The sequence below is a fragment of the Delphinus delphis genome, chromosome 1 (genome assembly GCF_949987515.2).
Source record: "Delphinus delphis chromosome 1, mDelDel1.2, whole genome shotgun sequence".
In the NCBI taxonomy this organism is placed as follows: Eukaryota; Metazoa; Chordata; class Mammalia; order Artiodactyla; family Delphinidae; genus Delphinus; species Delphinus delphis.
In genome coordinates, this window is record NC_082683.1 from 129,709,426 (window position 1) to 129,734,050 (window position 24,625).

General features: G+C 35.8%; 1 protein-coding gene across 3 annotated transcripts in view; it reads left to right on the top strand.

Moving 5' to 3' along the window:
• The window catches only part of RABGAP1L (RAB GTPase activating protein 1 like), a 682,701-nt gene that overhangs the window by 37,361 nt on the left and 620,715 nt on the right, over positions 1–24,625 (top strand). Inside the window, exon 1 of one of the 3 annotated variants that reach the window (XM_060034251.1) lies at positions 13,740–13,758. The exons of the other annotated variants lie outside the window; for them this stretch is intronic. Coding sequence (XP_059890234.1) covers positions 13,756–13,758 — 3 coding nt within the window. The 5' untranslated portion in view covers positions 13,740–13,755. Of the gene's footprint in view, positions 1–13,739; positions 13,759–24,625 lie in introns of those variants that run through there. 3 annotated transcript variants of the gene reach the window in all.

Consider the following 24,625-nt stretch of genomic DNA (forward strand, 5'->3'; position numbering starts at 1 on the left):
TGGCACATCAAAGTTAGCAAAAGTCTAGGAAGGCAGGTATATTAATAAAGGGAAAGAAGATGGGCCAGACTATAAAGTTTGGGTTTAGAATGTAGGACTGAGTGCATTGATAAAAGTCCAATTTCACAGCAGCAACAAAGCTAGTGGTGTCGACTTAACTTTTTTCCAAAGTGGTCAGGGTATTAGACCAAATGGTCTGAAGATTTCATAGATTGAGTAGTGCATATTCAAAACCAGATTATCTTTGAAACTTTGTAGTTAAACATCAAAAGGAATTATGTTACTGGCTTATTATGTAGATGATAATACTCCTCCCTCTGGATCTCTTGATGTTGTTAGTGTGTTTCATTAATGATAGCTGCTTGATCTCTAACCTCCTCTATTTCTCTAACTCTGCGTACATGTCAGTTGGAGTTTCAGAAGGGTCTGATGAAGTCACTTCTCCACCTTTCCAGGTTCTTAACTCATTGAGAACAGAAAAAAGGAGCCAAATGTGGGACAAAATACAAGTGTTGAGCTTTAGTACTAGTAAGGATGGGTTGGGAAATGTAGTAAGGATTCCAGTATTTCATTCTTCCTAGCAAGAAGGGAAAGCCCCCTCACAGAAGTAAGAGAACAGAAGAGTAGGGTTTTTTTGTTTCTGTTTTTTCAGTGCAGTGAAAACCTGCCACAGCTGGAGTTCATTCAGATGGAAACTTTGGTCAGGGAACTAGGCAGGCGTGTTTTCAGCCATTTAACTTGGTCCCTTCCCTGATCACCTCCAGGCACCCAACCAGTGGGCAGTCCTTGTAGGAAACAGACTGCTGTAAAGTGAGATTGATTTGGTTGCTCTGAATCTGGACTCTGTATTTAATTAGCTGTATTAACTAGAACAAATTATTAAATATTTTGAATGTATTCCTTCATTTGTAAGGTGGGAATACAGTTAGTTCAGTGATTGTTGTGAACGTAAATACAAAAAGATGACTAAAATACCCAATACTGTTTGGTTCATAGTAAGCATTTAGTAAATAACAGTAATAAAATGATAACTGTTATTTATTCTCAACAAAATAGACCTTGAATGTTTAAATCTTTAAAAATGACAACTGCCACATTAAACACATAGTATGTGATACTTGTTACATTCCAAATTGTATTATTAATAGAAAACATGTATGCCTTCAAATTAATGTTGCTGCTTTGACCTATTCATTTCATGAAAGCAAAGGCTACAGTTGCTTTTATGCTGATGTGCCCTTATATTGCAAACTTGACTGTATGAATATTATACAGACCGCCAGGTATAAGTTTTCGTTTTCTTGTCAGAATGAAATCTCAATAATATTCTCCACATTTTGGGGGAAGGGAGCATATGGGTCAACCATGCATTAGTGAACATCTGTTTATCTTAACTGTCTTGTGTCATTTGAAACAGGAGCTTTAATTTGTTTGAACCAACATGTTGATATTTTGAAAGAAAGGTATTATTTATATCAGCGAGTGACAACACACCCCCAAAGCACTGACCTGCTTTAAACTTTATGTGAATGCCTTGCACATAATTATTGTTTACTAAATATTTCTTGACTGGCCTCTTGCTGTACATTTGTTTACTCAGATACTCAGATTAAGGGAGATCCTAAAGTACTTCATTAAGATTTGAATATGTGTAACAGGGTAAATAGTCCCTTTATCTATGGAATGAAATAAGGTTAAAACATAGGTTTAGGTGTATACAATCTGTTTGATGTTAGAAACTGTAACAAGGGTTGGGATTCCGGGTAGTAAATTATGTTGTTCTTTGGATAAAGAAGTCTGGAGCTCTTCTGAGACCAGTTACTATTTACTGATTTGGTTTAAAAAATGTACATGAAGAAAGCCATTTAAGACATGGCTTTGCTGAGTTTTCTAAATTGTCTGCATTAAACCTTTCCCTTCCCCCCTTCCTCCCTTCTTCCTTCCCTCCTTCCCTCCCTTTCCCTCTCTCTCTTTATTTCTTTCACTGGTTAAGACATTTTATTTAAAGAATTTATTTTGCAGAAGTTACTCTGCATTGTGAAGTATGCTAATCTAAAATTTTGGCATTTGAGAGGTAGAAAATACTTCATAATGGAACTGAACTGAAAGGGCAGCAGTTCCCCAGGGGATTTCTAAGCGTTGCTGGTTAGAAGCCACAAAGTGAAGAGATAGGTACCAGAAGTTAGTATTTAGGCTGTGGGAACATGCCTTTAACTGCATTTAGATGAAGATATTTTCATAGAAGCCAGCCTTGGTCTACTGTGATGCTCGTGGATATTGTCACTGCACAGATAGCCTTGCTCTCTGGCCACTCCTTTTCTTATTGTTAGGGCACACGTGAACTTTGTACAACATGTGTAAATACATCTCTTTGTGACCTGGGGTTTGGAATACTATTGTACTTTTGTGAAGCAAGGAGGATATTGAGAATTTTTTTCTCCCAAAGCACAATGTACTGTTACTAGGTAGCTATATCTAAAGCATAATAAATAGATTAGAATTTACTTCAGATGTAGTATTTGAGTTTTATTTCTGGATATATCAAATATGAATTTCATTTCTGTGTTTCTCCAACTGTTTATTTTCATCATTCTCTTGATAGAACACATTGAAATATGTTCTTGGCTTACAGAAGTTTGACGTATTTTGACAAGACTATGACAAGTTGTAAAAGGTCCCATCCTTTCATTTTTTAAACTTTCATCTTCTGGTTTGTCATAGTATCAAGTGTTATTCAAGTTGTGTGCTAGGGCTATTATGAAAGACTAGTGATATTTAGCATATTAAGAAACTATTACTTAAATGACATATATAAATAAAAAATACAGTCAGGGACAGAGAATTTAAGCCCTGAGGCGGGCTTTGACTAGTGGGAGGAAAGTTATTTGCTGATATTTGGGGGAGGGGGGGAAGTGAAGTTCAGATGTCAAGCTAACTACTCTGGTTTCTTTGCTGCTTTTTCTTGGAAACAATTTTCCATTTGTAGAACTTGGTTTAGAGGTGGTAATTTTGTTATCATATATGTGAGTTTTTATTGGAATTCCTTTGTTCAGAAGCAGGAAAGAATTCCTGCCTAATTTTTTTTTTTTACCTTTAGGGAAAAAGTACAACAAATAACATTTAGCTGTATGTTAAAAAGATAAGCTGGAGAATTTAAGTGGGGTTGGGGGGACCTTTGACTTCTTACTTTGTGCTTGGGTATTGGTTTACAGTTGTTAAATTCCCAAGTGTAAACTTTGGGAATCAAGAAGGGATTGCTTGTATAAAGTAGCATTACTGTATTTATGACTATATATTTACTGTCTGGGCCTATTCATACCCTTTAGGAATAGTCAATTTTTATTTTGTATTTATAACTAGGCTATGTTTTTTATGGTAGAAATACTTGTTTATTTCACTGTTATCTCAGCTGTGTCTTAACTAGGTTAAAAGAAAATACCTTTGGTTAAACTGAGCTCAAATTTCCCAACAATGTAGTAAAATAAAAATCCTTGGAACAGCCAGAGTTTATCTTTACAACTTTACTAAATAAGTGAGACTGTCATGTTGGAGGATCTATACCAGCTTTTAACTTATTAATTGATAGAATTAGGCTGAACATTTTGTACATTTGTATTTGCTCCAAGCTTTTAGAATAAATGCTTTTTAAAAAATTTTTATTTATTTATTAATTTATTTATTGGCTGCGTTTATTGGGTCTCTGTTGCTGGGCGCAGGTTTTCTCTAGTTGCGGTAAGCGGAGGCTACTCTTCGTTGCGGTGCACGGGAGGCTACTCTTCGTTGCGGTGCACGGGCTTCTCATTCCGGTGGCGGGCTTCAGTAGGTGCAGCACGCGGACTCAGTAGTTGTGGCACACAGGCTTAGTTACTCCGAGGCATGTGGGATCTTCCTGGACCAGGGATCGAACCCCTGTCCCCTTCATTGGCAGGTGGATTCTTAACCACTGTGCCACCAGGGAAGTCCTGGATTGCTTTTTTATATTTGAAGTTTTGACCATGGCTTTAAAATGTAACAATAGTCAGACTTTGGGAACCAGTTAGATCACTTTACTCACCAGCTTTAACCTATAACCTAAAGTATTTTATAACTTCTTGGTGAGATTTGGTTTTGGCATAGAAATATAGCTCAGTATAATTAACTAGAACTTTCTTTTATGTCTTTGTTCCATCTTATGTTTGTAAAAATCAGTACAGAGTTAAAAATTGTTATCCTGATAATTGAAGTTGTGAAAGCCTGGAGTATTTGAATTCAGATAAGACTGATTTTTGTTTTGTTTATCTTAAGTTTACATAGAAGCTGCGGGCTTTGTGACTTGCAATGTGATTTAAGGAGCCAGTATTAAGAGAGGCTGTTTAAACTCCACTAGATGAATGCTTCCATTTGTGAACCTGTTACATGGGACTAGTGCTGTCTCTTTAATTCTTATGCTTTGAAATATTCTCATTTTGATTTTGTGTCAAGTTCAATAACTGGCTTAGATAAATAGTTTGCTCTAAGAGTCTAAGTAATATTTTGGGAGAGTAGGGGAGAATTGTTTGGAAGTGCTGAAAGTTTTGTTTTCTTTTATTTTTAAAGAGATAAAATAATCCCCAAAGCATATGTGGCAACTGGAGAAGCTTCAGTGACCCTCTATGCTGTTATAGGTATTAGGGCCTAAAAGAGCCCACAGGTTTGATTCATCCTCCAGCTTATAGTATTAAGTATATAATGGACTTCCAGTAAATGTTTGAATTAATGAATCCATGTCATGCACATTAAAAAAAGATTCTTTGGCATCTTTTAGGCAAGTACTTAATTATTTTCTTCCATTTTTAGGGGTGGTTTTCGGAAATTATGACACATTCTGGTTGTTCCATTTTCTCAAAGTTGGATAGACATTACCATTCATAGAAATTTTTAATTTTTATCCAGTGTTGCATGTTCTTGTACTTTTTCGTTGTTAACCAATTGATCATTTAAATGTTTCTTAAATAATTCAAAGATGGAGTGACTAGTTTCTGATTTCCAAGGTTATTCCTACTGTAAAATATAGGATCACTCTGCCCTGCTCCCCCATTTTGTCAACCTAAATACATCTCTTTTAATAAACTCCCTAGATTTTAAGGTATGGCATAATATGAGAGTGGCATTTTGGATTAGACCTGAGTTTACATCTCATTTCCATTGCTAACTGGTTGTGTAGTTCCTGGGTGAATTACTTAATTCCTTTTTAATCCCAATTAACAATTAAATTAATTAACAAATATAAAGCTCCTGGCAAAGCAACTGACCTATAGTAAAATGGTAAATGCTAATAATAACTATCAGCTTCTGACTGTATGTTAACTAAAGAAAAAGCAGAGTTAATCATGCAGATTTAGAATGTTTGTAGTTGAGGATGAAGGAAGACTGTACAATAGATAAAATTGTGGCAGCATAGTAAAAATTTATTTTTAATGTATTGAGGACTTTCTAAATTTGTCTTCTGGATTTAGGCTACTTTTTTTCTTAAACTTACCACTTAAAATTCACTGAAATGGCAAAGTAAAAGGCTGTTTTAGTTGAGGAATAATAGTTGCTGAACTTTTAAAAATCTAGAGTTTGTTTAGTTGTCCTTGGAGGGATTATGTGAGAAAGAGAAAGGAAAGTGTATAGCACAGTGCCTGCTAGGCAATGAGTTTAATGAGCGGCAGTGTGCGCATGCCTCTGTGTGTGTGTGTGTGTGTGTGTGTGTGTGTGTGTGTGTGTGTGTGTAGTGGTTAAGAATGTGGTCTCTCTGTTCAACTGCCATACTAGTCTTGTGACCTTGGGTAAATCATTTAGCATTCTGTTGTTTCTTCATTTATAAAAATGGATTAATGTTAGCTCTATCTTATATTGTGAGGGTTACATGAAATGGAATGTAAAGTGCATAATACAAAATAAGCACTCAAATGTTAGATGTTATTATTGTATCTGTTTCTTTTGAGAGGTGTCATTTTATACTGGAAAACACAGAATCTTTGGGGTCGGGTTGAGTTGGTTTTGAGTTTTGCCTCAGCTGTATACTAACACTGTGTCCTCAGGCAAATTACTTAACAGCTATTCTTTTCCTGTTTTCATATCTATAAAGCGAGGATAATAGCTACCTTGTAGAGTTTTTGGAAGTATTATAAATACACAGATACTCAGTAAATGGTAATTGTCATAGGCGTGATGCCTGTAATTCAGGTCAGTTGTATTTTCCTGGGTTGGAAACGTGAGCCAGCTGGCTAGATTTTTCCCTGACACTGATGACTGTCTGAATTGAGTACTTAGTCTACAGGGAAGTCAATTATACTTTTTTATATAAAAATGGAAAAATAAACCTTTATAATGAACAGTTTAATATTTACTTATTTATAATATTTTCATATGAAATACAAATTAAGTATATTAGATTATACTTTTGGGGGGTTCTCTTATTTATTTTTGTAGAACAGAGGTAAAAGCAGCATCACTTTGGAGTCAGGATAAAGAGATGCCATTCTGACTTCCCCTAGCTTCCTTCTGCCCTTTGTGTCCTGGAAAAGAGAAATCCTACGCATGTGGGGTTCTAGGCTCTAGAGGCTTTAGAGAAGTGACAGTTACCTGTCTGAGGTAGACAACCTAGAACTTGTCTTGCTTAGAACATAGAGCTCCTAATCAGAAGTGGCAGGTGTCACATTCTTTATTGTATGAACATAGCTGTAGCTGTCAGTGGGATCAGGCAGCCCAACTCCCAGCTTAGGTCTGCAAAGACATGATCATTTTTCCCACAATAGAGAATCCGGCTATTAGAATTAACTGAGCATCAGTGACTAATGTGAAAAAAAAGCTAGTGACCAACCACTCTAAACTGAAACTCTAGCAAGCTCTGACAAGGTTCTGTCACATAGAGACTGTTTATGGAGAATGTTAACAAAGGATTTACACGTCCATTCAGATACTCAAATCTTGTAGCTTATTAGGGAGACAAAATATGTACTTGTGCCCTTCCCCCCCGTTTTTTTTGAGAAGAGAAATCTTGGAACATATAGAAGCTACAGCTTAATAGTAGATTCTTGCTAAACGCAAAATTTCTGATGAGTAACATTATTTACATATATTTTCCATATCTTGTTGGAAGGTTTTGCATATAAATGTCAGTTAGACACTGATTTTTTGTTTTTGAGATATAGTTCACCATTTGAAAGTGTACAGTTGAGTGGTTTTTAGTATATTTACAAGGTTGTGCACCATTATCTAATCCCAGGTAGAGTATACATTTTAAAGAAAGACATCTTTTATCATATTTTGATGAACTTACCTTTGATTTTCTTTTCTACCTTAAGGAAAACCTGTTTTGTCTTATCTCTGACCATTAAGTTCTTTGGAGTTGTGCTTTGTTTCAGTTTAGAGTGGTTGATCATCTGTTTTTTTCACAGTAGTCACTGGTAGTCAGTAAATTCTAATAGCTGGATCTTCTTGAGGGAAAACTTTTATCAGTTTCAAGAAGTCCTCAAACATTTATTCCTGTATTAATTTCATTTTTATTCTATTTCAGAATAAGAGAAGATGAAAACAATGTCATTTTGGATGACTTTGCCGCAAAGCTGAATGATTGTTATTTTTTGACATGGAGCATTTGTTTCATAAGTTAATTCTTCACTCCTTCCTCCTGCATGAGTAGTTAAGTTTTAATATAAACATTTTTTATAGACCAACTAAAGATGATCATTTTTCTTCCTAGAGAAGCTTTACCTCTCTCTCTATCTGAACAATTTCAGTAAGATTTGTACAGGGCAATATAATTTTCTAGCACATTTACTTTCCCTAGACAATGAAAATATGTGTTTACGTAACTTTTTTTTTTTTTTTTTTTTGCGGTACGCGGGCCTGTCACTGTTGTGGCCTCTCCCGTTGCGGAGCGCAGGCTCCGGACGCGCAGGCTCAGTGGCCATGGCTCACGGGCGCAGCCGCTCCGCGGTATGTGGGATATTCCCGGACCGGGGCACAAACCCGTGTCCCCTGCATCGGCAGGCGGACTCTCAACCACTGCGCCACCAGGGAAGCCCGAACCAAAATCTTTTAAATATTTATTTGGAGTTTGGTTTTAGGTAGGGATCAAATTTAATTTTTTCCCTAGTAGTTGTCCCATCACCTTTTATTGAATAATTCCTCTTTCCACTAATGTTTTGAATAAACTTGTCCTTTCACCAATGGTTTGTAACATGTCACTTTAATCCTATACCAGATTCTTATACTGGTAGGCTCTTGAATTCTCTGTTCTGTTTCTTTGATTTACCTGTGATTTCTTATACCAGTATTACATAACTTTAATTTATCTATCTTCTACTATGTGGTAATATACCTTCCCTGCTTACCCACATTTTCTTGATTATTTCCCCCCATATTTCCTTCCAAATATTTTTTTAAAATTAATTTTTATTGGAGTATAGTTGATATACAATGTTGTGTTAGATTCTGCTGTACAGCAAAGTGAATCAGTTGATTCCACTTTATATTTACTGAGTGCATAATGTGGGCCAAGTTTTGTTTGTTTGTTTTTTAATGCATGTATTGGCACATTCAGTCTTCATAACAGCCCAGTGTTGTTGGTGTTATACCACGATTTTAGAGACACAAAAGTTGAGATGCTGAAAGGTTTAGTACTTAGTTTGAGATCACATTAAGCTGAGGGACCAGAATTCAAACCCAGGCAGTCTTCTGGTTTTAGAGCTCATGCCCTTAACCGCCATCCTAAAGTTTAGTTTATTTTAAGTTTCACAAGAACTTCTTTTTAAAATTTTGATGTCATTTGACTGAACCTGTAAATCAACTTGGAGAAACTGGCATCTTTACACTGTGTAAAGTGTTACCTTTGGTTTACCTAACGGTTTGTTTTCTGAATTTTACTATCCTGCACCATTGTCTCTATTTGTCAGAGTTTTTTGGCTTCAGTAGAGTTTACTAGTATTTTTTGTTAAGTCTGTATATTTAAGTTTGTATATTATTCTTAGACACTTATTTTATTGACTCTCATGAATGGGTTCCTCCCACCTCCTTTTGGACTTAGAGTAATGAGATACAGCTGGCCTAAAAGAAAGCTATTGAATTAATGTATTTTATTTCTGTCAGGCTTGCTTAATAATAAAAACAATACTGATTATCTCCTATCTTCACAGAGAATATATTTCAGAAAAAGTTTAAAGATTAAATGTCTAATAGTAGCATGATTGATTTATGTGTGTGGGGGGGGTGAATATATTCTATTTATACATAGCTAAGAAAGTGTGAAATCTCTAGATAACAGCCAGATACTGCTTTTAGGCTGAGGAAAATCCGGAGGCTGGTTGAAATTCTTTCCAGAGACTCAGGGTCCCTGGCGAGGGAGGCTTACTCACTTTCCCACTACCTGGTCGGCCAAGGAAGCCTTTGGATGGGACCATACACCTGTCCTTGGTAGTGGTGAGGGTAGGGATTTTACTTGATGGGCACTGCTGCAGAGGAAGTCTGACCTTTTTCCTCTGGGGCAGATGATGTCACCATAGAAGAATAGGAAATAATCTTTGCCCTGTGGATATAAATTACTGCATTTGGCACTTATTATTAAAAGGTAGGCTGAGAGTGTCAATATATAAAGTAAAAAATTATGAAATGTGTGAAAGTAGAGAAATATCATAATAATAATGACGAGCACTATTTTGTGTACTTAGTGTCCTAAAAGATGTTATTTTTTTGAAATCTATTATTTTTTAAATTTTTAAAAAATTTTTATAATTTTATTTTTTACATTTAGAACTTCTGATGCATTTGGAAGTTAGTCTTGTGTATGATTTGAGGTATAATCCAATTTGATCTTTTTTGGAATGGTTATCTGGTTGTCCTCCCATCATATATTTATTTGCCCGAGAAATTTTAATTTTTTATTATTTTAAATTTTATTTATTTTTGGCTGCGTTGGGTCTTCGTTGCTGTGCGTGGGCTTTCTCTAGTTGCTGTGAGCGGGGGCTACTCTTTGTTGCGGTGCGTGGACTTCTCATTGCGGACTTCTTGTGGACTTCTTGTTGAGGAGCACGGGTTCTAGGCGCATGGGCTTCAGTAGTTGTGGCACACGGGCTCAGTAGTTGTAGCTCGTGGGCTCTAGAGTGCAGGCTCAGTAGTTGTGGCGCGTGGGCTTAGTTGCCACAAGGCATCTGGGATCTTCCCGGACCAGGGCTCGAACCCGTGTCACCTGCATTGGCAGGCAGATTCTTATCCACTGCGCCACCATTATTAGTTTTAATAGTTTTTCAGTTGACACTTTCAGATTGTGGCCGTTTGCACAATAATATTACTGTAAAGGTATTACGGAACAAAACCAGCAAGATTTTGATATGTAGTATTCTCATTTTTACATTTTAAATAATCTGTGATTGTAGCTCTGATGTGTTTATTGCCCCAAGTGTTCGGTGATTTTTAATTTTGTTAATTCAGTACATATTTGGTGTTTACCATGTGGCAGACACTCAGGTACTTGAGATGTTTTTATATAAACTCTTATGTAGGTGGTAGCTAACAATCTGGTATTCCTAGAATGTGAAACACATATATCACATCTTACTCTTTGGCAAATTAGCAGAGTAAGTTAGCATAAATAACAGTTTCTCTTCCTGATGGGAAAGTTTTATACCTTTTTGTACTTAGTCCATTAGATTTTTATCTCCAGTTACTTGAATGTGAATTAAAAAACCAACAAACATTTATCTGTACATGAGCTAATGGGTAGCTCTCAATTAGGCTAATATCATTTTACTAGAGTAGATTTAATCAGCTGGGGAGATTGTTGAAACTGCTTCCAGTGGTACAAGTTATGTTTTGAAGAATAAAAATTTTATTATATCTAGTTTATATTACCTTAATAGTTCAAAGATTTAAATTTTCTATTTCTTTAAAATTTTTTTGTTTACTTGATCTTTCTGGGATTGAGATAGTGTTTGTTTCCTACTATATTTGTTTTCTACTCCATTTGATCCTTGTATTCTTTTTTTTGGCTGCGCCTTATGGCATCTGGGTTCTTGGTTCCCCAGACCAGGGATTGATCCCATGCCCCCTGCAGTGGAAGCACGGAATCTTAACCACTGGACTGCCAGGGAAGTCCTGATCCTTGTATTTCTAATAATTATGCTGCAGTGTTATTTGGTACATAAAATTTCAGCCATGTTCTCTTGCCCTTGTTGATTATATTTTGCATTTATATAAATTACCTTTTTGGAATATAGTACAATGCCTTTTATCTTGAAAAAAGATGAAAAATCTTTTCATTGTGTTCCCCATTCTGTCCCAGTCATCCATACAGATCTGAAGTCACTGTGACCATCACAGTGAATGGCATTTTTTTTTGACTCTGAAGGAGGGCCTCAGTTTGGTCACTAATTTTTGTTTTAATCTGCTCATCCTTAGAAACTATTGTTTAGTTTTGACCTGTACTTTAGCCTTTCATCATTTATTTGTTATTTAGGGCCATGTAATGTGCTAGATGCTAAAGGAAATATAAGCTTTTGTTTTTTTATTTTTTTAACTTACTTTCCATATTATTATTACTTTGCTTTTTTGTTACTTTTATTTTGGCAATTTCCAAACATATGCAAAATCAGGGCAAATGATATGTGTTCCTATGACCTTTTACCAATGATGGCAATCTAGTTTCCCCTGTGCTTACCCAAGATTATATGAAACAAATCTCAGATATCATATCATTTAATTTGTAAATATTTCACTATGTATTGCTAAAAGACAAGGACTCCCTTGGAACAATACCACTATACTCACCCTCTCAAAAATACAACAACATCTTAATATGACTGACTCTCTAGTCGGTGTTCTCATTATTGTTGCATAAATGGGAAATTCGGTGAGGAGGTCTCTAACATTTTAACTTACACTGTCTTCTACTTACCTCATTATAAACCCCTGGAAGTTCTATATAATGTCAGAATGTATGCTGGTTAGTTACCCAATGAAAGAAACCATCAATGTTCTCATCATGTCGCTTTAGAGACAAAGTCCTGATCAGGCTGGAGGGTACTAGATGGCTGTTTGGGTTTTAGGAACTTTAAGTTTATTCATCTTGGACAGTCATTCATTCATTCATTCAGCAAATATTTACCTCTTTGCTACACGCCAGACATTCTTATAGGTGCTTGGGTTACATCAAAGAATAAAACAAAGATCCTTGCCTTTGAAGATGCTGCATTCTAGTGGGAGAGAAAGACAATAAACAGTAAATATAATACAAAAGTGAAGTAGATTGTATGTTAGAAAATAAGTGTTCTGGAAAAAGAGAGTAAGTGGAGCAGGATAAAGGGGCATTGGAAGTTGGTGCTGGGGAAGCAGTGTTAAATAAAGTAATCAGGGTTAAGTCAGGAAAATGAGATTTGAGTGAAGATATGAACAGGGGACTGAAAGTGTTAGCCAAGCAGACATCTGGGAGAAGAGTGTTCTGTTTTTGAACAACCAGAGCATGTGTGCCAGGGTTGTTTGAGAGAAAGTAAGATCATTTTAGGTAGAGTTGAGTCAACAAGGTGGAGAATTGTAGGGAATAAGTCATAAAGGTAAGGTAAGGTGGGGTGAGGAAAGTAATGAGAAGGGGTAAGTTTGTAGTACAGGTGGGTAATGACTTTCAAGATCGTTTGGCTTTTATATGAATGAAATGGGGGAGTGATTGGAGGGTTCTGATTGGAGGGTTCAGAGGACTGGTAAGAATTAAATTAAAAGGATCATTCTGGCTGCTTTTGAAAATAGACCATAGAGGAGCAAGTAAAGAAGCAGGGAGATTAGTTAGGAGGCTTTTAGAATAATCTAGGTAGGAGCTGATGGTGGCTAAAACTGGGTAGTAGTGGGGGAAGTGATGAGAAATGGACGATTCTGGATGTGATTTAAATGTAGAGCCAAAGGAATTTGCTGACAGTATAGCTGTGAAATCAGAGGGAGGGAGGAAGAGAGAAAGATTGATGAAGGAGAGAAAGAGAAAGGAGTAGCATGACTCTAATATTTTTGGCTGGAGTAACTAGAAGGATGGAGTTGCCATCAATCAAGATGAGAAAGTCTACAGGAGGGTGGTGTGGGTTGACTGGTAGGTTGGTGGGGGAAAGATTGGAAGTATGATTTTTGAATGTGTTGAGTTTGAAATGTCTCTTGGATATACAGTTGAAGAAGACCATCTTATAACTATGCCTATCAAATAATAAGTATTCAACATCAGCAACAACAATGAAAGTTTGTTAAAAAATTAACTGGGAGACTTCCCTTGTGGCACAGTGGTTATGAATCCTCCTGCCAGTGCAGGGGACATAAGTTCAAGCCTTGGTCTGGGAAGATCCTGCATGCCACAGAGCAACTAAGCCTGCATACCACAACTACTGAGCCTGTGCTCTAGAGCCTGCGAGCCACAGCTACTGAGCCTGCGTGCCACAGCTACTGAAGCCTGCGTGCCTAGAGCCTGTGCTCCACGACAAGAGAAGCCACTGCAATGAGAAGCCCGCGCACCACAAAGAAGAGTAGCCCCCGCTCGCCACAACTAGAGAAAGCCTGCGCGCATCAACGAAGACCCAACCTAGCCAAAAAGTAAATAAATTAATTTAAAAAAATTAACTGGATTCTGTGTGAATGGCATTGGAGACCCTGAGGCTCTAATATTCCATTCTTTGCCTTCAGTATGGCAGCAAGTCTATTGTGGCTTTTAACCCAGGATTCAAAGGCATGACAAATATCAAGATGGACATCGACATGCAGATTTAGTCAAATATTGGATTTCTGATGGTTTGTATTTTATCACACTTTTCCTGTTTAAAATATCAGAAAGCATTTTAAAAACATCCTTTAGGTAGGGTATTCAACAGAAATGGTTATGAAGCCATTGAATAATTTGCTCTTCTAATGATATAAAGTATCCTTGAGTTTTGCTTGCCTTGTGAGAGTGAAAACTTGTAAAGTAGAAACCAGTACTAGAACAGGTTTTACTGTGAATTATTTTTCCATTGATTAGTGACTCAGTTTGTAGTTTACAGTTTCAACTCAGCAAGACCCTCTTCCCCTTTGCTTTAGTAGACACGTGACATTATGTAATTTCATAGAAACTATGTACTTATGAAATTTTAATATTTAAGAAGTATTAGCTTCTTCAAATTATTCTCGGTATTTTATTTTTGTTTTTGTGCAACAGATTTCAAAGTCCTTTTCTTAGTATTTCAAAACTTTTTTTCACATTTCTTAACTTTTCCCATAAGCATCCTACTGAATCATTTTACTGAAAAAATTAAGAAGTAGTATGAAATGTATACTATTCCTTGTTAGAAATTCTACCAAATCAGGGAAACGTTTCTTGAAACCTAGTTAATTTGAGGGATTTTCATGAATTCTCACTCTTTTATATGGATCACTAATTCTGTAGAACTAGGCAGATATAAATACCTACACACATACAAACGTACATTCACACTATATGCCAAGAAGCTTTTGGGTACTGTACATTTAAATTTCTTCTCATGAGCTAGAAGGTGTTAAGTCAAGCGTATCTTAAAACTACTCAGTGTCCTAGTATACGCAGAAAGCTCTGTACTTCCAAGACAGAGGTCAGGTCTTTGCTTGTAAGCTTTAATAGAAAAAACCCACAAATCATTTGACTTAATTTCCTGAGTTGTGTTGTTGCTTGGGCAGCGTCTTCTTGGGCAATGACTGAGTCTCCCCTGACTGCTGAGCTTGTGCGGATCAAATAGTCGAAGAGGGCAATAGGGAAACCCTTATTCTTTCCCTTAGCTTCAGGAACCATGTCTGGTTGCCAGGTTCATGAAGTTTTGGTTACTACTTTGAGTGTATACTAGAGGCAACAAATTGGTACTTCTTTTGTTAACTTAGTGCCAGTTATGTGGGAAATACACAGTAAACATTAATTCACTCCTTTTCCCTCTTAATTCTGCTTGGTGTTATATTTTGGTATACTTTCATAGAGTATATTATGTGAAGGCGGAAGAGATAATTGGATGAAAATGTTTGTAATAGTGTTATAGTTTCCAGCCCTTGGAAATATAATATGCTAGTAAATAGATTTCTTAACTGAGGATTTCTAAATTCTACTTCTGACTCTGTAAATTTTTAGAGAAATTATTTAATTTCTCTAGGCCTCAGCCTTTTCATCTATATTTAATTTATTCTTCATCTACAGATATATACAGAAAACATGGACTTCCCTGGCGATACAGTGGTTAAGACTTCGCCTTCCAATGCAGGGGATACCGGTTTGATACCTGGTTGGGGAGCTAAGATCCCAAATGTCTGTGGCCAAAAAACTAAAACATAAAACAGAAGCAATACTGTAACAAATTCAATAAAGAGTTTAAAATGGTCCACATCAAAAAAATCTTAAAAGAAAATAAATTATGTATAAATTTTTTAGAGCTTAAGAGATTTTGGAGATCAACTAGTCAAACCTCTTATTTTTCAGATAAAGAAACCAGTGTGTTCATAGAATTGAGATGCCTTTCCCATGGCAAGAAAGAGCTCAAGATTTTTGACTGCTACGTGCTTTGTGCAGCAGCACACAACATACGAAGTATTAGGTGGTTTTACTAGACCAGCAGAAGAAGGGGGGCTATGGTTAAGTGGACTCTTTAGTGTAGTTTATCATGCGATGGATTTTTTTCCTCTTGACCATATGTCTGTACCTGCTGGGCATAAAGCTGTTTATTAGTCTTAAGCCAAGTTTATGGAACACTGAACTGCTTAGCTGATAATCCTTGGTTTTCTAGGCAAAAAGTGTATAATGTATATAACTTTATCAACCTTACTCTTGAATAAATGACATATGTAGTTATGGCAGAAAAACCAAGAGAAAAATCTAAAGTCAATCTTCATTAGAATTTTTGATTTTATTTATTTTCAAAATATTTTTCATTTATATTATTGCCTAGGAGATTTTGCTGAGTAGACTTTTCTAAACTACAATAGAATGCATGGGTCAAAGTTTTACACAGCTGAGTATACCTAGAGTTGAATATTAGTATTAGAAGGGTAGCCTCTTGAAGTACATTTTAATTCAGTGGAATATAAATGATAATTATAGAAACAACTAGATTTTTTAGGTAATAGTTGAAGAAGTATATTAAACTCTCCTTGGAGATTGATTTGTTAGTTGCAGTGTTAGCTTTTTCTGATTTTTATTTGAAAATAGTATAATAATGCTGAAGAAATTTAAAAATAGTAGGTCACTGAATTAGCTATTACGATGCTATGGAACAATGCTGGAATGTTTGATGGTTTACGAAAACAAACATTTAGTTTTTAACTCATGGTTCTGTGCGTCTGACAGGGAGACTCTTCTGGCTGTAGATTGGATCCAGGTCTTTTTCTCATGTTGCATTTTGGGGCTATTGGCTTCCTAGTACATGTTCTTCTCATGATAGATGGCAGAAACTCAGGGGACCAAGCCAAAAAACTCAAGTATGTTTGAAGTCCTGCTCAGATTTTGTTTACTGATATTCATTGACCAAAGCAGATTACATGGCTAAGCCCAAACTTATTTGGGCAGGGAAATATTTTGCTTCACTTACTCTAACTGGAGATAGTACCAAGTAAACATGGCAAGAGGCATAAATGTACAATTCTGTAATAGGGAGGAAGTAAAAAATTGGTAACAGTAATCTGATCTACCACAGACACCCACACATCTCACCTTCCTAATATAAATTCTTTTTTTTTTTTTTTTTTTGCATTATGCGGGCCTCTCACTGTTGTGGCCTCTTCCGTTGCGGAGCACAGGCTCCGGACGCGCAGGCTCAGCGGCCATGGCTCACGGGCCTAGCCGCTCCGCGGCATGTGGGATCTTCCCGGACCGGGGCACGAACCCATGTCCCCTGCATCGGCAGGTGGACTCTCAACCACTGTGCCACCAGGGAAGCCCAATATAAATTCTTAAATAAAAATTTTTTCCTGTATTGCAGTCTGTTTTTATGACATAGGAATATTATGTAGCAATAATCATAATGTGCCTACCATTTAAAATTATTCTTTGTCCTATGATGGCTTCCTATTTTGGTTATAAAACATTTTTCTATTGCCTTTTAAACCATGCTTTGACTGTAAGTACTTGTATTATCCTTTTTTTTTTCCTATAATTATTTCAAGTAAGTGTTTTATCTATTTTTTTTCTTTCTTTCATCACATTCACTGTACTGTTGATCTGGGAAATTATTGTCAGCTTTTCAGATTCTCTTGTCTTCTTCACCTATATTTCTGTTTTCACAAATACTATATGAAACCATATGGCCATCTGCAACCTATTAAAATATATCTTGTACATCTTTTTGCTAGCATATAATTATGTTAGGACTTATTAGACTTCACATGACAGAAACGCAATTTAAGCATGCTTATTCAAAAAGAATTTATAGGAAGGGATATGGGTTAATTGGTCTAGTTTGGATTCAGTGCCCACCTTTGGATCTGTTTAGCCAAAGGGTTGAGGTTTCTATAAAAGCCATGTGATTTGAGTAGAGGGAAAGCATATTCTCAGAAAAAAAGGTTTGGAGAGTATTGCTGGACAAATAGAAACAGGTATCCACCAAAGTAAAGTGAGCTAATGAGGTCCTTCTGTGCCTTGAATCGGGGCAGGGACACACTTGAATATATACATACATATTGGTGTGGCTCTTGCCTGAGAACTAGAATAGTGGATGGACTGTTCAGTAAAAAGAGGTCGTGGTAGTTTTTTCTAGGACTGACTCAATTCTTCAAAGCACAGAAGAATTATGGTTGGTAAATGATGTTTTAAATTATTCATGTCTGTTTTCTTTTTGTAAATTAAGCATATTTCCTGTTTCCACTTTTGTAATGGGCCTACTATAGTCATTCTAATTTCCATGCCCTGGTTATCCTCCCAGCTTATCCAATTTTGACTCACACTCATATTTTCAGTTTTCTATTTTAGTTTGAGTCACTTGAAAATGAATAGGTACAAGCACATAATCTAAAAGCAAGGAGTAGGCTAACCACGTTCGGCACAGAAAGAAATTGGACCATGTACACAATGATTTTATAGTTTTGAATGTGTTTGGTTATTTTGGGAAGAAGATAGCTTCCAGTTAGACTTTGCTGAATGTTGTTATACTGTTTCTTGTACATGTGAAAATTGTAGTTTTAGGCCTCCAAGTGAGGTGTTAATTTAGATATCATATTGTTCATTTGACAAAAATGACATGGCATTGAATTAAGAAATAAAAGCTATTTTAATAGAATTAGTACAATTACTATAGGTGTGGGAGATAAGTGTGTGTTTAAGTGATTTAAGTCAGTTAATTTATTGAGTTCCTTTGGGTTTGGAGCTGGGGAGAAGGAAGATGGATAGAAGAAACATTTATCAGATTTTCTGTAGCACTGCTTAGTTTCCTTTTTCTCATATACTGTTAAAATGCTGTAAAAATTAAAATGTTTATGCCTAGACTATAGTTCCCAGTATTGGTGTCTTTTTTTCTTCTTTTGTGCCTGAAGAAACATCAAAATGCTTTGTCAGATTTCACATTATAATTTTTGGGTTATAATAGGGCAGACCTTGAACAAAATGCTTTTAAAAACAGCTTTGCTTTTGTGCGCTGCTCTGTTTTACATGCTGAGTTGAAATGGATGTATTAGTCTTGAGTTCACAGAACAGTGAGCTCCATATTATTTAAAATACTCCTGAAAATTTTCCAACTGCTCTTTCTTTTGATTTGATGTAATAGCAGATCCCCATATATAAAGAGAAAGTAACATTTTGCTTAGCATTCTGCTGCATAATCATAGACTTAGGTTATATTTTGAATTGACTTGTTGGAATGGAATTCTTCTACACATCACATAGAATGAGAATCTTAAGATTAAGTGCCTTTAGAATCCATTCAGTACCAACTTCCTACCTGATGCAGGAGTCCAGCCTGCTATGTCCAAAATAATTGACTTGTTTTTTAAACAGATTATTTATTGAGCCCATACTGTGTGTTGGCACTGTGCTGGGGATGTGTTGGTGAATAAAATAAAAATAGACATGGTCCCTGTTCTTGTGTAGATAGTTTAGCTTGTAGTTGAGTGCTCAGTCTGTTTATTCAGTCTCAGCAAGTTATTTTTTGAATCTAAGTACTCAAATTGGAAAGAATTGACATTCTTAGCAATATTGAGTTTTCCAATCTGTGGATGTTGAGTATCTCTCCGTCTATTTAGATCTTCTTTAATTTCTTTCATTAGCGTTTTGTAGATTTCTACTTACCAATAGATCCTATAGATATTTTGTTAGATTTTTACATAAGTATTTCATTTTTTGGTGCTATTGTAAATGCTGTTGCTTTTTAAAAAAACTAAAATTTCCCATTGTTTATTGTTTGTATGTGGGGAAGAGATTGGCTTTTGTGTATTGCCCTTGTATCCTGTGACTTTTCTGTACTCACTCATTCTAAGGTTTTTTTTGGTAGATTCTTTGGGATTTTCTGCATAGATAATTATGTAATCTGTGAATAAAGACAGTTTTATTTCTTCCTTTTCAATCTTTATAACTTTTATTTCTTATGATATTGAATCACAGGTGAGAGAGGAGCATCATTGCGTGGTTCCCAGTCTTAAGGGAAAGTGTCCAGTCTCTTCAGTCTCTCACAATTAAGTATAATGTTAGCTATAGGTTTTTTTTGTAGATATTCTTTACCAAGTTGAGGAAGTTCCATCCATTGCTAGTTTACTGAGAGTTTTTATAATGAATGGGTGTTGCATTTTGTCAAATGCATTTTCTGCATCAATTGATATGATCATGATTTTACTTCAGCTTATTGATGTTTGATTACATTGATTTTTGTGTCAGTCTTGCATCCCTGGGGTATAATTTTTTTATACCTTGTTGGAGATGATTTTATAATATCTTGTCTATAGTTTTCTTGTAATCTGGTTTTGGTATTAGGGTAATGTTGGCCTCATAGAATGAGTTTGGAAGTATTTCCTCTCCTGTTTTGTGGAAGAGATTACTGAGAATTGATACTGTTTCTTCCTTAAATGTTTGGTCGAATTAACCAGTGAAGCCATCGGTGTCTGGTACTTTCTTTTTTGGAAGCTTATTAATTATTGTTGGTTAAATTTATTTAAAAGTATAGAGCTATTCAGGTTATCTATTTTTCCTGGTGTGAAGTTTGGTACTTTATGTCTTTCAAGGGACTGGTCCCGTTCATCTAAGTCACCAAATTTGTGGGCATAGAATTGCTTGTAGTATTCACTTATTATCCTGTTAATGTCCAGGGCGTTGGTAGTGATGACCTTCTTTCATTTTTTATATTGGTAATTTGTGTATTCTCTTTTTCTTGTTTAGCCTGGCTAGACTATTTATCAATTTTATTTATCTTTTTAAATAACTATCTTTTGGTTTTGATTTTTTAATTTTTTTGTATTGTTTCTTGTTTCAATTTCATTGATTTCTGTTATATTTTTTATTTCTTTTAATCTGCTCTCTCTTTTTTTAGTTTCCTAAGGTTCCTAAGGAAGCATAAGTTTTTTATAATTTTAGGTGTTTTTTTCTTTCCTAGTATATGCATTCAGTGCAACATATTTCTAAGTACTGCTTTCACTGCGTCCCACAACCTTTGATAAACTGTATTTTCATTTTTGTTTAGTTCAAAGTATTTTAAAATTTCTCTTGAGTCATCTTCTTTGACTCATGATTACTTAGAAGTGTGTCATTTAATTTCCAAATATTTGGGAATTTCCAAGCTATCTGTTACAGATTTCTAGCTTAATTCTATTATGGTTTGACAACATTTATACAGTTTTAATTTTTTTAAATTTGCCAAGGTATGTTTTATGGCCCAGAATATGGTCTCCCTTGGTGACTGTTCTCTGTGAGAAAGTATATTCTTTTCCTGTTAGATTAGTATTTTGTAAACGTCAATTAGATCAAGTCGACTGATAGTGTTATTCAGGTCAGGTCATCTATATCTTTGTTAATTTTCTGCTTGCTTGATCTGTCATCTCAGATAGGGGTGTTGAAGTCTCCAAGTATAATAGTGGATTTGTCTGTTTCTCCTTTCAGTTCTATCAGTTTTTGCCTCAAGTACTTTAATTCTCTGTTCTTAGGTGCATACTCATTTCAGTTTCTTGTGTTTTCTTGGATAATTGACCCTCTTATTATTATATAATACCCCTCTTTATCTCTGATAATCTTTCTAGTTCTGAAGTCTGCTTTGTCTAAAATCAATATAGATAACTATATTTTTTTTGAATGTTATAAATTTCTTTATTATTACTTATTATTAAGTACCAACTAAATATGCAAAAAATTTGAAGCCACCCTTCCACAACCCACTCTCCCCTCTCACACCCAAATTCCACACTTAGCTTCCAGCAATTTGTCAAAATTATCATTTAAGTGTTTCTTCCAGTTATGGCTCCAGCAGCTTCTGCTGCAGGTAAACAGATCTCAGTCGCTGTCTCTCTTTTGCTTGCCCCCCGATTTGGAATGGCAGTTGATCCTGTGACCTCAGTTCTCTGATGGATCCAAGAAAAGCTATTGATTTTCAGTTTGTTCAACCTTTTCTTGTTATAGGGAAGGGAGTGATGACTTCCAGGCTCTTTAGCTGATACCAGAAGTTGAATTATTTGTCTTTTTATTACTGACTTGTAAGAGTTCCTCATATAATCTGGATATTAGACCCTTATCAGATATATGACTTGCAAATATTTTCTCATCCTGTGGATTTTATTTTTACTTTCTTCATGGTATCATTTTCAGCACATTTTAAATTTTGATGTAGTCCAGTTTAACTATTTTTTTCTTTTGCCACTTGTGCTTTTGATGTCATATCAGAAACCATTCTTAACCCAAGGACATGAAGATTTATTCCTATGTTTTCTTCTAACAGTTTTATAGTTTTAGTTCTTATATTTAGGTCTGTGATCCATTTTGAATTAAGTTTTGTGTATGGTGTGAGGTTGGGGTCCAACTTCATTCTTTTACATGTGGATATCTAATTGTCCCAACAGCATTTATTGAAAAGACTATTCTTTCCATATTTAAATCTTATTACTTGCCTGTGGAAATATTTTAAAGTGTTGACTTTGCATTCTCAGATTTTGAGTTTGTGTGCAAATTTGATAAGCATGTCATCTCTATATTGAGGTTCAAAGCAATCTTCAGTCCAATAAAGTAGCATTAGGTAAACTTCTAAAAGTATCCATAACGCCCTTCAAGGCAGAGTGTTTATGGTTGTAATGAGAGCTGTCTTAATTTTGAGTAGAATGAGAAGTGGTGAGCTGTGTTCTGGAGAGGTCACAAAATTACATATGGTAAACTAATAGTTTTCTTGTTAGCATGGCAGAATATCTGACATTCTCTTGGGCTAAAGAAAACCTCTATTATAAATGGACCTCTTATTTGAATTGAGCAACCATTAGTATTCATTCACATGCTAATTCAGAATTAACTATTAGTGTAAATATCACTTATCTAAGAAGAATGTTTTGGTGGAAGAGACAGATAAGTTTTGAAGGAGGAGAGGTGTGGGGAAAGTTCAGTACACATAGTGATGTTCCATTGATACCAACCTTGGATCTCAAGAACAGATGAGGAGACTTTAAGAGACAGTATAATGTAGTGTTTTAGAGCATGTACTCTGAAGTCAGACTACCTAGTTCGAATACTGGCTCCACATTTGGTAGTTGTGAGAACTTTAGCCTGATTGGGGCTTTTAACATTTTTTTCAACACATTTATTAAATACCTACTATGTACTAGACACTAAAGTAGGAATGGAATATTCCCTGGTGAACAAAACAGAGTTGGGATTGCGGGATAGCCTTAACATCAGGGGTGGCCTCAGGCTTCTCTGCCTTTCCTGTCTATATTTCATCTCATACTAACTATAGTTGACCTTTGAACAACATGGGTTTGAACTGTCTGGGTCTGCTTATACACAGATTTTTTTCAATAAATACTATAATACTACACAATCTGTGGTTGGTTGAAGCCACAGATGAGGAATCAAGGATATAGAGGGCCAGCTATGGTACGTGAGCATCTGTGGATTTTGGTGTCTGTGGTGGTTCCTAGAACCAATTCTCCATGGATACTGAGGGACACCTGTATTCTTACCCCCATACTCATTATTATGTAGCTATTGTGGCCTCCTTTCTGTTCCTCAGTAAGCCTTTTCTTACATCAAGGCTTTTGTATTTGCTATTTCTTCTACTTGAAGTTCTTTCTCCCTAGTTCTTGCCATGGTTTGCTTATTCTTATTAAATCCAAATGTCAACTGAATCCATATTGCTCCCTGCCCCTTCTCATCATCTTTTCCAGTACTTTTTCCAGTATGTGATCCTAGTTAATTTTCTTCTGTATTATTTATCACATCCATAAGAATGTTAGTTCTAAGAAGACTGGGCCTTCGTTCATCTCACTAATCATTTAGTCTCCAGTTTCCATTACAGTTTCTATCACATAGTAGGGACTCATTAAATATTTGTTGAGTGGACGAAACAAAGCTGATACCTGTAGGAGTCAGCCATATGAAGGCAGGAGATAAGAGCTAAGACCCTAAAGTGGGAAAAAACTTTCTATGACTAAAGAGCCGTAAGGATAAAGTGACAGAGGCAAGGGTGTGTCAGGCCTTTAAGTCCTGGCAAGGAGTTTGTATTTTATTTGAATTTTAATGAAAAGATTTTAGTCTGGAGTTTTAATGTAATCCAACGTACTTTCCAAAAGATTTCTTTGGCTGTTCTGTGAAGAGTAGATTAGGGAGAAGACTGGAGGTAGGAGATGGGTTAGGAGACTTTTATAGTAGATGAGATCATAGCTTTGATTAGATTGGTAAAATGGATGTGGAGAAAGATGGGGATAGATGTGGGATTTATTTTGGAAGTGGGGCTGACATGACTTGGCAATGAGAGGAATGAAGAAGTAGAGATGCATCAAGGATGATAACCAGATTTTTTGTTTGAGCAACTTGGTGGAAGGTGGTGTTCTTTACTGAAATGGGAAATCTGAATAAGGAACAGCTTTGGATGGGACATTAGGAATTCCATGTGGGTCACATTTTAAGATACTGATAAGAATTCCACATGGAAATACCAAATAAAGAGTTGGATTCCAAATCAGGAGTTTAGAGGAGACATTTGGGTTAGGATAGAAATTTGGGAGTCTTTCAGCATATAGATGCTATTTAAATCCATGGCAATGAGAGATATTACTTAGAGTGTGTGGCAAGGAATCAGAAAAAAAAGCTCGGGACTTGAACTTGGGGGAATTTCCAACATTTAGAGGTCAAGTAGAGGAGTGGCAACTGAAAAAGATTTGGAGAAGGATAGGCCACAGAAAGAACACCTGGAATGTGTGATGTCTTGGCAATCAAGGATTCATGGGGCAGCCTGAAGGGTAAAAACATGGCTTCTAACACATACTGCATTTTCAGAAACATATAATGTGCAAAATGAGAAAAACCTTTAGAGGACAGATGAATGTGCTTGAAGGGTTTTAAAAAGGAAGTATATTTATATGCCTAACAAATAAATGAGGGCTAGCTAATTACACCGGCCTTGGAGTTTGCAGTAATTATCCTTTGTTTTGATATTATTAGAAACTTTGATTTTTGATAATGTTAGGAGGTAATTTTTTAAAGTGTAACTTGAAGGGGGAA